At 35.2% G+C, this 14001-nt stretch overlaps 1 protein-coding gene across 1 annotated transcript; it reads left to right on the top strand.

The window, feature by feature from the left end:
- The first annotated feature begins 1411 nt into the window (after nucleotides 1-1411).
- Nucleotides 1412-4053, top strand: LOC149554683 (putative L-gulonolactone oxidase 6). The gene is made up of 3 exons (XM_089833510.1): nucleotides 1412-2020; nucleotides 2812-3067; nucleotides 3233-4053. Exons 1-3 carry the CDS (start codon nucleotides 1592-1594, stop codon nucleotides 4051-4053), a joined length of 1506 nt encoding a protein of 501 aa, XP_089689636.1. The 5' UTR covers nucleotides 1412-1591.
- The last annotated feature ends 9948 nt before the right edge of the window (nucleotides 4054-14001 follow it).

Raw genomic sequence — 14001 nt, forward strand, 5'->3', positions numbered from 1 at the left:
AAACATTAATTAAAATAATGAATTAAAGTTAAGACTAGCCTCCATAGACCATCAACTTAGAAACAATCAATAGAATCATGAAAGTGAGAAGCATTCTTAAAACCTAAGAACAAAAAACCTTTATGATGAATTAAGTCCTCACTTTTATTTTTCAAATTCTGATGGGTTTTTATAGGATTCATTATAATGATAAACTACATATAACTTAAGTTCATCTAGATTGTTTTGGTATTTAAAATCTAATAGAGATAATTTTCTTGTTGATGTCTTGTTTACTTTGGCATGCACCATCATAGAAGTTCCCATGCACATTAAACTTAAAGAAAATATAATGATAATTTATTTTATTTTTTCTTTGTGATTCTTCTTACAAAATTTAACAACTTTTTCTTTAAAGAGGTGAGTCATTTAAAATAATTTATCCCTTTAACTAAATATACCAATGCATCTCTATGTGAACATTCATACAATTTAAATAATGCTTAGCTTGAAATTCATCATTTATTCATATTGAGATTAATTATTATTATGCATTCAGATTAATCATTATAACTTACCATTATGTTATAGATTATTGTCTATATTAATTTAATTTTAAATTAGTTAATTTTTTCAATTGATTATTAAAATATTTTTTTACCTATTTATCTTTTTTTATTTTAATATACATAATGTAATATAAATAATTATATGAAATAATATTATAAAATATACACTTATTTTTTATAAAATGATATGGGATTAAATCAAATATTGTAGATATGCTTATGTATGCTAATTTTTAATAATGCAGACATATTATCAAACCATTCATATGCATTGTCTAAATAATTTAATAATGTGACATCTAAATATCTAAATACTTGCAACTAGAGTAACATTTTCTACCTTATATTTATGCTTCTGGTGAGATTGTGTGTAAGTTTATCAGCATCAACGTTTCGAATCATACTCCATGATCCATCATCAGAATGAGAGAGTTAAAGAAAAAACAGCAATTAAAAGAGATGCTGAAATGGCATATTTCGTAAGACAAAAAATTAATGAATTCTTAATCTGAACGTTGGGGAGCACGTAAACAATGATCACAAGGAAATCATAGATAGTTCCGTAATCATAGAATTCAAGATTATTACTTAGCCTTAGCTTGGACGGATGCAATGTCCTCAATATCTCGTCTAGACTGGCGGACAAGACTAAACAAATTTATTGATTAAACGAACTCCTCCTTGTTACAGTACCTCTCACATTTGTTATGTGCGTGTGCGCTTATAAATTGGTTCTGTGGCTAAGTTTAGTGTGTTTCTCTCTCTCCTTCTTCTTTGTTGCCCTTCTCATGGATTCTATAGCATTAGTTATGAGAGCTTTAATTTATGTTATGATTGTGTGTAGTTGTAGGGTAAGGCATGTGAGATCTAGCCCACCCGGTCCAGTAGTTGAGTGTTCTAGTGGATTGAACAACTGCAAAGTTACAAATGGGTATGGTGCTTTTCCTGATAGAACAATCTGCAAGGCAGCACAAGTTGTTTATCCTTCAACAGAAGATGAGCTCTTAGGCTATGTTGCAACTGCTGTTGAAAACAAGCAGAAGATGAAGGTGGTAACAAAGTATTCTCACAGTACTCCCAAGCTTGTTTGCCCTGGAGGAGACTCTGGTTTGATCATCAGCTCTAGTGAGTTAAACCATGTTGTGACTGTAGATGAGTCTTCCATGAGAATGAGTGTTGAGAGTGGGGTGGTTTTGAAGGATTTGATTGAAAGTGCTGCCCAACATGGGCTTGCTCTTCCTCATTCTCCATATTGGGAGGGTGTGACTGTTGGAGGAATGCTTGGGACTGGGGCTCATGGCAGCTCTCTTTTTGGGAAGGGGAGTGCAGTTCATGAATATGTTGTGGGGATGCGAATGATAGTCCCTGCCTCTCAAGAAGAAGGATATGCTAAAGTCATCCAGCTGGCAGAGGGTGATGAGGATCTCAATGCTGCTAAAGTTTCTCTTGGAGTTCTTGGCGTCATATCTCAGGTGAATAAATTTTCCAGTATGGAAAACTGTAATTATTTATTTTGAAGGAGAAGTTTTATGATTTCAGCTATATTCAAGTTCTGTGCAAGTTAAATTATGATATTGCTATCAGGATTTAATTGTGTAGTTTTTGAGTCAAACTCTTTAACCTGTGATTCACAAGTAGTGGTTCGCATGAACCCATCTCTCGAGAATGAATGAAACACTTAGCACTCATTGAATCTGGGTGATGCTTACAGAGGTGAGCAATGGGACGGGAGATCACCCATCCCAGTACTACTCCAGCTTGAGCATGCTTAACTACAAAGTTTCCTCCATAGTTAAACCCACTCTGCTTGCAACCCCAAGCTAGAGTAGTTTTGGGATGGGTGACATCCTGGAAAGTTTGCCTCTGTGAAAATCACCTAGATCCAATGAGTGGCTAAGTGTTTCAGTCATTTTCATGAGAGATGGTTTAGTGCAAACCACTATCATAAATCATGGGTTGAGTTTGACTCAAAAGCTACAGAGTTAAATCCTAATAGTAATATCACAATTTGTTGAATCTTTTATAATCAGTCATTCTTAATTATCATATAAAATTAAGATTGTCCAAAAGTAAGTTAATTTTGACTATTTAATACTTTTAGTTTAAGAATCCAATCCAGAACAGTATTGTCTTTCCTCTATCTTTTATATAAATTTATCATACTTTAAAAATTATATATTTAGTTTATATAGAAAATTACAAATTGAATTTCAATGTTCCCTACTATGACCCTTAAATTTTATTATGATTTTTTGTGATATAGGTCACCCTTCAACTGCAACCAATGTTCAAGAGAAACATTACAAATCTTGAAAAGGATGACGGGGACTTGGAAAATATGGTAGGCACCTTTGGCCTGCAGCACGAATATGGAGCTATATCATGGTATCCTTCACTGGGTAAGGCAGTTTACAGAGTAGATGACAAAGCTCCTCTGAATGCAACAGGAAATGGAACAAATGATTTCTTTGGATTCCAACCATTCTCCCCTTCATTACTAGAGGCAATTCGTAAAGAAGGTACTGAATATTCATAGTCATATTCACATTGACATAAAAAAGGTACTGAATATGAATATTCATATTCATATTCGTATTCTTATTCGTAAAGAAGGTACTGAATATTCATATTCACATTTACATTCTTCCTTCTAAAAACTATTCATGTTTTTTGACATTTGACAGAAAATACATATCAAGAAACCAACAATTCTGCAGATAACTTGTGTGCCTCCTCACGATTGCGAGCATTCGCAATGCTTGCAATTGGAAAAGGGCTCAAGAATGATGGTAACAGTTTTGTAGGGTATCCAGTAATAGGCTTCCAAGACAAAATGCAGACATCTGGATCATGCCTAATTGCTAGCCCTAATGAGGAGGAGGATATAGAAACATCTTGCGCGTGGGATCCTCGAGTAAAAGGCGAATTCTTTCACGAAATTGGATTTTCTATACCTCTATCCAACATCACAGACTTTCTTCTTGATGTCAAAACCCTTAGGGACATGAATAATAAAAGCCTCTGCCTGCTGGACCAATATGATGGTATCCTAATTCGTTATGTGAAGGCTTCAAGTGCATACCTTGGCAAAGAAGAAGATTCAGTGAATTTAGACATCACATTTTACAGATCTCATGACCCAAATGTTCCGACCCTTTATGTAGATGTTATACAAGAGATTGAACAGATGGCTTTTTTCAAATACGGAGGAGTGCCCCACTGGGGCAAGAACAGGAATATTGCTTTTGTGGGTGCAATCCAAAAACAAGGAAAAGAAAAAGAGTTTAGGAGTGCAATGAATAAATATGACCCTGAGGGTTTTTTTTCAAATGAATGGACGGATGGTGTATTGGGTATAAGAGATCAAGATGTTGTGATTTATAAAGATGGGTGCGCTTTGGAAGGACTATGTTTGTGTTCGGAGGATTCTCACTGTGCTCCTCAGTATGGGTATTTATGCACTTCTGGAAGAGTTTTCATAGATGCAAAGGTTTGCAGGAGATAAAAAGGAAGAGGGAAGGGTGGAAGATAAGGAATAACTTTAATTTTGATGGCACAACTTTTATCATGTGGAAGAGAAGTGGCGACAACATGAGGGAAGCAATTCAAGTGCCAGAATTTTCAATAAGCTAACTGTAATTGTCGTTCTAAAACTGAAGCTTTAAGTCTCTATCAATTATGATAAAGATTTACAGTTTGTTGTAAAGTCAGTCAGTCATTCTATATGAAGCTGGTTGAGTTTGTAGAGGATATATGTATTTGCAATTTGTTGTCTCCCGTGTTCTATTCTTAGCCGTTTTCATCTTTTGCTTTTATCAATATTTTATTTTGGTATCGCTTTGGAATTTATATTTTCTATGGAGATACAAAGTAGTGTTGTTTTATTAAGTTGATAGGCTTATTTCTTGAGGATCTGGTCAGAATGTTATGATATCAGTTGTTCTTAAAAGATATTTTTCAAAATATATATATTTTCTGAATTAGTTTTTCATTTGCCTACCAACAATAAATTGACAATTTCGGTATAATAAAAATGATTATAAGACAACGGAAAATTGTGAGTCTCTTCTTGGGAGGTCTTGGATTCAAATCTACTCAAGCTTAACTATTAATAAAAATTAATTAACTATTAGTAATAATAACAGTTAATTGCCAGACCTCTTATTTGGGAGGTTAAGTTTAAATATAATAAACACAAAAAAAAATATAGTAGTTTGGTGTAATAGACATGATGTGTAATTAATTGTTAAATGAATTTTTTAAAATCAATATTCTATATAATAGATACTTTAAATTAATTTTTTTGTATTACTACATTTTTAAATAATACAATTTTATATCATCAAACTTGAAAATTGTGATATTTGTAAAAAAAACAATTGCATCATTGAATTTTTAAATAATATAACATTATTTATAATTTGTAGATTTTTATAAATATGTCTATATTTTCTTTCTATACAATTTTCATGGCATGGGAGTTAAAAACACTAAAGCTTTGATACCATGAAAAAACTCATAAGCATAACACAACAGAACATATTACTCAGAAAATGAGCACTACTATACTTAGAAGATGGATATGCTAAAGTCATCCATCTGATTGAAGATGATGAGGATCTCAATGCTGCTAAAGTTTCTTTTGGGCTTCTTGGGGTGATATCTCAAGTGAAATTTTTTTCCTAATAAGACATCTATAATTGAAATGTGAAAGAAAAGTTCTCTTATTTTATATATATTCGAGCTCTATGTTGCAACACAATTGAATTTCACCAAATTATTTTGATTGGACTCAAAAGGTTAAATTATTTCTCCAGTATGCTATTGCCTTTACTCTATCTTTTATATAAAGTCTTTGGTATAGAAATAGAAGAGAGAGGTATTTTAAAAATTATTATATTTTTTGAATTCTATATTTAGTTCATATAGAAAAATACAAGTACAAATCAAATTTCACAATACCCCACCATGACCCTTAAAGATTTGTTATGATTTTCTATGATCCAGGTCACCCTTCAACTGTAGCTAATGTTCAAGAGAAGCATCAAAAATCTTGAGAAAGATGATGACGACTTGGAATATATGTTATTCCACATTTGATAGAGGAAAGAAACCAACAAGCTCCGCAGATTACTTATGCAACTCCTTAGAATCATAGGTAACTGTAAAGCTTGAAAATGGAAAAGGGATCAAGAATTGTTGAAATATTTAAATGAGCAATAGGTTTTCCCTAGGAACCAAACACCCACCTACCACCCTGACGGCCTCCAGAATGGTCAGAAACATTAATGCATGATAGGTGAGTTCAAATTTAGAAAAGAGGGGGAAAACATTTTGAAGAGAGACAAAAGGAATGTATCATATTCATTTGACAAGATCAAAGGAGATCAATTAAAGGAGTTGAAGAACAAAAGGTTGCAGTGTAGAGAAGAAAAATTGATCACCAGATCAAGTTAGAAGATAGAAGGAAGTTCCAATTTTTGTTTGCAGTTGCACGTGTTGGATCCTTTTGGTTATTCTATAAGTTCATTGTCTTGAATTTGGCTTGTGAACCAGTGATTGCTCTAGGCATTGTTGTATGCAGCCATTAGAGCTGTGAGTTAAAAGTTAAAAGTTTTAGGTTTTACCAGTTTGAAGATTTTAGTATTTTCTTGTTAAAGCCAAATGCTCCTAGATTTTGTAATAGTTTTATCATATTTAAATAGAAAGCAAACAAACAAGAAGGCATACTAAAATCTATTGTTCTTCTTCTATTTATTGCATTTGAGAAGTTCATTGTTGAAATCTTCATCCTTTAGCTCTTTAGTTTTAATGGTGGAAAAACCCAGGTTGTATGTCTAGTTTACAACCCACTCGGTTTGGTCTATATTAAGTCCTCTCTTTGTTGCTCTCACTGAGTTCTGTCTATAGTTTGAATTGAGTTCACTCGGCATCCACTTCTGTTGAGCACCACTTTGTAGTGGCTACCAAGTTCACTTGGCATCCCTTGTTTCCAAGTTTACTCGACATGCACTTGTGCCAAGTTCACTCATCTTCCTCTTGTGCCGAAGCTAACTCGACACCCTCTGCTTGTCACTCGACATCCATTTTGTTGAGCAAAAATGACACTCGACACCTTCATGTGTCAAGCAAAATTTTAGGGTTGGATTTTTTTTTTTACAAGAATGATGGTGAGAGTTTTCTAGGGTATCCAATAATAGGCTTCTAAGACAAAATGCAAAGTTCTGGATCATGCCTAATTGCTAGCCCTAATCATGAGGATCCTTGAGTAAAAGGCCAGTTCTTCCACGAAATTGGATTTTCTATAAGTTTTTTGAAGAACAAAGACTTTCTTCTTGACATCAAAACCCTTAGGGACATGAACAATAAAAGCCTATGTTCGCTGGACCAATATGACGGTATCCTAATTTGTTATGTGAAGGCTTCAATCACTTACCTTGGCAAAGAAGAAGATTCAGTGGATATGGACATCACATTTTATAGATCCCATGAGCCAAATTTTCCTACACTTTATGTAGATCTTATATAAGAGATTAAGTAGATGGGGCTTTCCAAATATGGAGGAGTACCCTACTTGGGCAAGAATAGGAACACTGCTTTTGTGGGTGCAATCTGAAAACAAGAAAAAGTGGTAGAGTTTAGGAGGGCTATGAATAAATATGATCCTGGGGGATTTTTTCAAATGAATGGATAGATGGTGTATTGGGTATAAGAGATCAAGATGTTTTGATTTATAATGATGGGTGTGCTTTGGAAGGACTGTGTTTGTGTTTAGAGGATTCGCACTATGCTCCTTGGGATGGGTATTTATGCACTTCTGGAAGAGTTTTCACAGATGCAAAGGTTTTTAGGACACAAAAGGGAGAGGGAGAGGTAGAGAATAAGTTAGAACTTTGATTCTCATTGCGTTGCTTTTCTCTCGAAGAGAAGTGGTGACAACATGAGGGAATCAATATGACACAAGTGTTGGTGTAATGTTAAGTTTGAATAATAGTTAATAAATGAGCAGTAATTGTCTTTTAAAAATTGAAGCTTTAGTTATCTATCAATTATGATCAAACTTTTATAGTCTTTTGTTAGGTTAGTCAATCATTCTATAGGAACTTTTGTGTTTGTAGTGGATATATGTATTTGTAAATTTTTTCCTCCTTTGTTCTATTCTTCGTTGTTCTCATCTTTTTTTCTTTGTAGTGTAATCCTTTATTTTGGTATTTCTAAATATTTTATATTTTCCTATTCTCTCTTATTCTATTTATATCTACTATTATTCTAATAGTATTTTTGTAGAGATGGGAAAATGCACCAAGTTGTGGTGTCAAAAAGATGACAAACATTTTTATTTTTCAAAAACACAGCAACTCGCAACCCCACCCATTGTTACTCATTTGTTTTGTTATTTTTTCCTTCTCTACTCACAACAACGTCACATTCTATAGAAGGTCAAATTTTTTCTCTCCCCCCTCAAAATGCCTCATCGCCAAAGATCAAGTTCGAGTTCATCGAGTATGTCTTCTAACCTTGTTTTTGCATTGTTTTGTATGTTATTTTATTTTTTCTTAAAGTTTGTTTAGTTTTTTAAAATAAAATCAGTTTCTTATGAGAAAATGTGAACAATCAACCACCAAATACTATACCATCAAATGAACCAAATCTCTAGCCTAATCAACAAAATCCTCTACAAAATCAAACTTTGTTTTGGAAGCCTATTACTTTTACCACATGGTACAAATAGATTTTCTAGTTCCTCAAATTATTTATGTAAACCTCCACAATTTGATGACTTTGAAGTGGATTAAAAACTCCTAGATTCAACTCTATATGACTGATTTCTTCAGCAACATATGCAATATCTAGTAAAGGGGGGAAATATGGCTTCAATAGTTCTACGTTGAAGACTAGGTGAACACCCAAAAGTGGAGGCAAGTTGAGTGCAAATGCATTTTCACCAACTTTATTTATAATCTTATAGGGACCATAGTGAAGAGTACAAAGCTTTCTATGATGGCCTTGTAAGCATTCCTTCTAGAAATGCAACCATACCTTATTCCCAACTTGAAAATTATGAGGAGTTTGATGCTCATCATGCCTTTGTTTATACTTCTTGGTGGTTTGCTCCAAAATTTCATGAACTTGTTGCTACAAATGGTGAGTTCTATCAATAAACTTCATTGCTTTTTCCTTCTCCTTACCCAAGCATGGTACCAAGTTAGGTTGCATAAAGGAATAGAAATATTTATTGGTGCTAAGGGCTGATATCCAAGACAAACTTCAAATAGGCTATGGCCAGTTGAACTATGAATTTCCCTATTGTAGCTATGTTGTACAAAGGGAAGGATCACATCCCATGTATGAGGATGTTTGGAGTGATATATACACAAGATTTGAATAATTATTCAATTAACAGCCTTTGTTGACCACCTATTTGAGTGGAAAGCAGTAGACTTTGTTAGTTTTGTGTCCATCATTGCCCATAATGAAGAAAAAATTTTATTGAGAAACTGACTATCCCTATCTAAAATAATGCTTTTTGGTAGCCCAAAATGAACCCTAACATGCTCAAAAAGGAGTTTTTCATTTCTTCTATAGATATTGTCTTTCTACAAGCCCCTAAGATTGTCATTTTTGAAAATCTATTAACTACAACATATACACAATCATGCCCATGTTTAGTGGTAGGAAGACCACACATAAAATCCATTGAAATTGAATGACAAGGTTTACTGGGATAGGAAATGGTAAATATAAACCCAGCTTGGGATAGTCACAAGAATCATCCAATCTCTCCCAAAAGATAAAAATAACAGGAAATCTAGTTATAGGGATAAGAGCATTGCAGTCTCCTAAAAATGTTCATAAGAAAAGTTGAATTTTAGAAATATATTTTTTAGGAAAGCACTCTCTCCAACATCACACATTCCATGTATTTTCCTTCTATTATGATATTTTCACAATTTTGATGGCTAGCCATTGGTTCCAAAACTTTTTGCCACAAATTTTTTGCTATTGCGATGGACAAGTTCGACGGCTAGCAATCGGACCCACAACATTGTTGTCACATAAATGTTGCACGTATGACAATCTCTCCAACATATAGGCATCACAATTGTGATAGTGTATTGCTCTATCTAGCTTCAATTCACGATAGCTTTGGGAGTCACAATTGTGATAGAAGCCCTTGTCATTACAAGTTGCGATGACAAAAGTTTGATGCTCGTCTGATAGGATCCAATTCTTATTGGTGTTTCTTGGGCAACATGTGACCGTCACAATTCGAGCCCAAATTTAGTAGTGTAATATCTCATGTTGTCTCCTACTCAAGGAATCCATGATGACATTTTTTTCCCTTTGATGTATTGAAAATCAAAATCATATTCACACAAGAACTCCATCCAGCAATGTTGTCGTGCATTCAGGTTTGGCTGAGTAAAGATATACTACAAGCTATGATGATCACTATGCAAGTCAAAACTGTGTCCTAAAAGGAAATTTCTCTAGCACACAAGCACATGTACCATGGTCGCAAGTTCCAAATCATGGGTGGAGTACTTAATCTCATGGTCCTTGTGTTTTCTAGACTCATATACAATCACACAACCATTATGCATCAACATTGCACCCACACCCTCCAATGGCGTATCTGTGCAAACCATAAAGTCACCTATAGGATTAGGCACAACAAGGACTAGCACACTAGTCAAATGCCCCTTCAGAGCCCCAAACACTGACTCACACTGATCTTACTGAACATACTTCTTCTCTATCCACTAGAGAGAAGTGATAGGATGAGCCACTCATGAGAAGTCCTTCATGAATCGATGGTAGTAGCCTACCAATCCCATGAAACTATGAACCTCTGAAACATTAGTGGGTTCTGACCAATCCATGATAGCTCATGTTTTCTCTAGATCCAATCTGATACCATCACCTATGATGATATGCCCCAAATACTTCACCTCAGACTAGAAGAATACACATTTACCCAAGTTTCCATACAATTGATGGTCTCGTAGGAACTATAATACCTAGTGTAAATGGACCTCATGCTCCTCAAAGGTCTTAGAATATATCAATATTTCATCCAAGATAAAGAGGACACACTGATTGAGGTACATGTGAAATACTCCATTCATCAAACTGATAAACACTAATGGCACATTGGTTAAGCCAAAGGGTATAACCATAAACTCATAATACCCATAGCCTGTATGAAAAGATGTTCGATGAATGTTAGCCTCATGAATTTGAAGTTGATGGCATCCCAAATTAAGATCAAACTTCAAGAATTCTCTTTCTCCCTTCATCTAATCAAGCAAGTCATCAATCCTTTCCAAGGGGTACCGATTCTTCACTGTCACCTTATTCAATTTCCTGGTAGTCAATGTATAGATGCAATGATCCATCTTTCTTCTTCACAAAGATGACTCATGCACCTCATAGGGATGTAGTAGGATGAATATGGACCTTGGACAATAATTTCTTCAACTACAATTTGAGCTCACTCAACTCTTGAGTAGTCATACAATAAGGAGCTTGTGAAATAGGCCCTATTCCTAGAATGAGATCAATACAAAAATCAATGTCACGTTCTAGCAACATTCATAGTATCTCATCAAGGAATATGTCTGCATATTCATGAAGGAGTGGGTGATCTTCTAGTATCACCTCATGGATTTCAACCCCCTCACGGTCAACAACAAAGACCACAAATATTGAACATCCATTTCGCACACTCTACTTCAGCTACTTAGTTGAGATCATCCAAAGTGAGACTAACATCTACACCCTTACAAGCTCCACTTTCTCACATGTATCATCCACACATTGTACCAATTTATGTTAGAAATCTATATTTTCCCATTGGGTGGCTAACCAATCTATATCCAACATGATATCATAAGATCCCAAGGATAGGATTCAAATATCAACTATGGTGGTGAAGTTGCCCAAGTCCAACACACAACCACTAACTATGGAATACACAGTCACTTTAGAACCTATAGCTAACTTAACCTGCCACCTATCAATCTGTCATGTAGCCACTATCCCACATCACTGAACAAGGGACAGTGAAATAAAATAATCTGATGCACCTAAATCCATTAATATTATAAAATAATTACCATGTAATGTACATGCAGCCTTGACTACGGTATCCTGGTGCTCATCTTGATAATTGTAAACCATCGCAAAAACAATATGGGATTTTCCTACATCACCCATGGTAGGTTCAAACATGGCTAGACCTTTGCTAGGCCTTGAAGATGTCTTTATAGGACACTCCACTGGTTTATGGCTGAGCTGACCACATGAAAAAAATGCTCCTCTAAAACTAGAACTAGATGCACGTCCACCCTGGGAAGCACTAGAGTATGGTGCACTCCCTTGGCTAGACTCCTGTTGATTACTCTAAGATGGACAACTCTACTAGAATCACTAACCTCAACTCTAGTCATGCCCCTTTCCTCCTATGGTACTGAAACTCTATCCATCCTTCTGTCAAGAAAATTAGCATTATCATTCCTAACAACTAAGACCACCTTGTGAGGGTATTGACTAGGCTTGACCCTACCCTACAACCTATGTCTAAGGGGTTGGTACACTCTATCTTGTGGATCATGTACTATGACTCTAAGAGTTTGATCTAAAATTGAGCCACCTAGCCACATTGGTCTCAGTAATCCTTGCCTTCTCAATCATGAGTGCAAGTGTAGAAGGCTGATGAAGGTGGACATCCCTAATGATAGAGCTTTTAAGACCCTTGGAAAAATATTGTGTGTGGAGTACCTCATCATAATGTAGTAGTTGGAGTACTATCTCAACCCAAAAAACTTCCTCTCATACTGATCCACTATCATGTTCCCTTTTTTGAGCTCATGGAACTCATTAGCACAAGCCTCTCAGTACTATAGAGATAGGAATTTCTCCCTAAACCTCTCCTTAAAGATATCCTAGGTGAGATCTGTTCTACTAATTTGGAGCTTATCGTTCTCCATATCCCACCATACTAATCCATTGTCTCTCAGTTATGTAACAATGCAATTGGCCTTCATGTTGATTTCATACTGATGCAAGGAGAAGCAATGCCCCATATCTAGTAACCATGTCTCGACCTTGAGACCTCTTCCTAGGCTATCAAATAGTGGTGGTTTAGACCTCTTAAGTTGTCTCATCATATCCATTCAGATGGAATCTCCATCATCCCGACCATGAACTCTCCTATAGTAATTTCCACCATGAAGTGGTTTGTGAGAATGCTCACGTTCATGCCCATGCTCTTCTCTACCTCCATGCTCTGACATGTGGGAGTCTCCATGGTGAGATCCCTCTTCATGGCCATAGTTTTGTTGGTTTTCCTCAAATCAAGGTCCCAACCGAGGTATAAGATCATGTAACAAAGGCACCAATGCCTCAATAACAACTTGGTTGTTGTTACACTATCCTCCACCACCATCCTGACATTCTTCCTCATGGTGTTCCTCTTCATCATTATTCTATTAGTTATTCTTCTAACCACTAGGTCTATATATAGGAGGCATCACTAAAGGAGCAATAGGATAAGGGTTAGAGTCTTATGCAACAACCATAAGTATCACAAGCATAAGCTAAAATAAGATACCATAATATGTAATTTAAAAAATATCATAGTGGGAGAACAACACAAATATCCCAATATTGTAACTAGGCTTTGATACCAAATGTAATGCCCTGCCCAGAGATCCTTGGAACAAGGATAAATAAAATACAATATTTTTTGTAACAAGAATAGAAGCAAACAACATCAACATGCAATCGATCAAATGATCACAATGGAATACTTAACCAAGAAACCAAATATCTAATGATCTCCAAGTGTCACTACTTACGAATGTGTTTAGAACCAACTATGATAGTTTAAAAAAATAAGAAACCTTTAATCTTTGGACTATCAAGGCCTAGGAAGGGGCCCAACCTGATAGGGTATTCAAAACATCCTTCGAAACTCTGTGCACACATCCGAAAATACTTGTTGTTTTCCCAAGTAGGTTTTTGCACAAAGACCAAGCGATACTTTTCCACTATTGTATGACACTATACAATACTATTAGGTGATACTTTTTTAGTATCACACAATTCTACTTATAGCTATTGTGTGATACTTTGTAGTATCGCACAATTTTTCCTACTACTACTATGTGATACTTCACCAGTGTTGCATGATAGAACTTACTACTTTCATGCAATACTTTCTAGTATTGCATGATATTTCTCCTTAAAGGTGCACGATACTTTACCAGTATTGCTCAATGCTAAACTTTTTTCACCCAGGTTTCCAAAGAGCCATCTTGATGAACAATCTAAAAGGGAAATAGAGTGAGAACCTCCACAACAAGGAGTACCCAAACCAAAATAGTTGGTGAATAAATACTTGAAATCATAAGGAGATCAAATAGTTCTAACATCCAATCCATAGCAT

The sequence above is a fragment of the Cupressus sempervirens genome, chromosome 5, assembly GCF_028749045.1.
Source record: "Cupressus sempervirens isolate cs-2001-9-10 chromosome 5, ASM2874904v1, whole genome shotgun sequence".
Classification (NCBI taxonomy): Eukaryota; Viridiplantae; Streptophyta; class Pinopsida; order Cupressales; family Cupressaceae; genus Cupressus; species Cupressus sempervirens.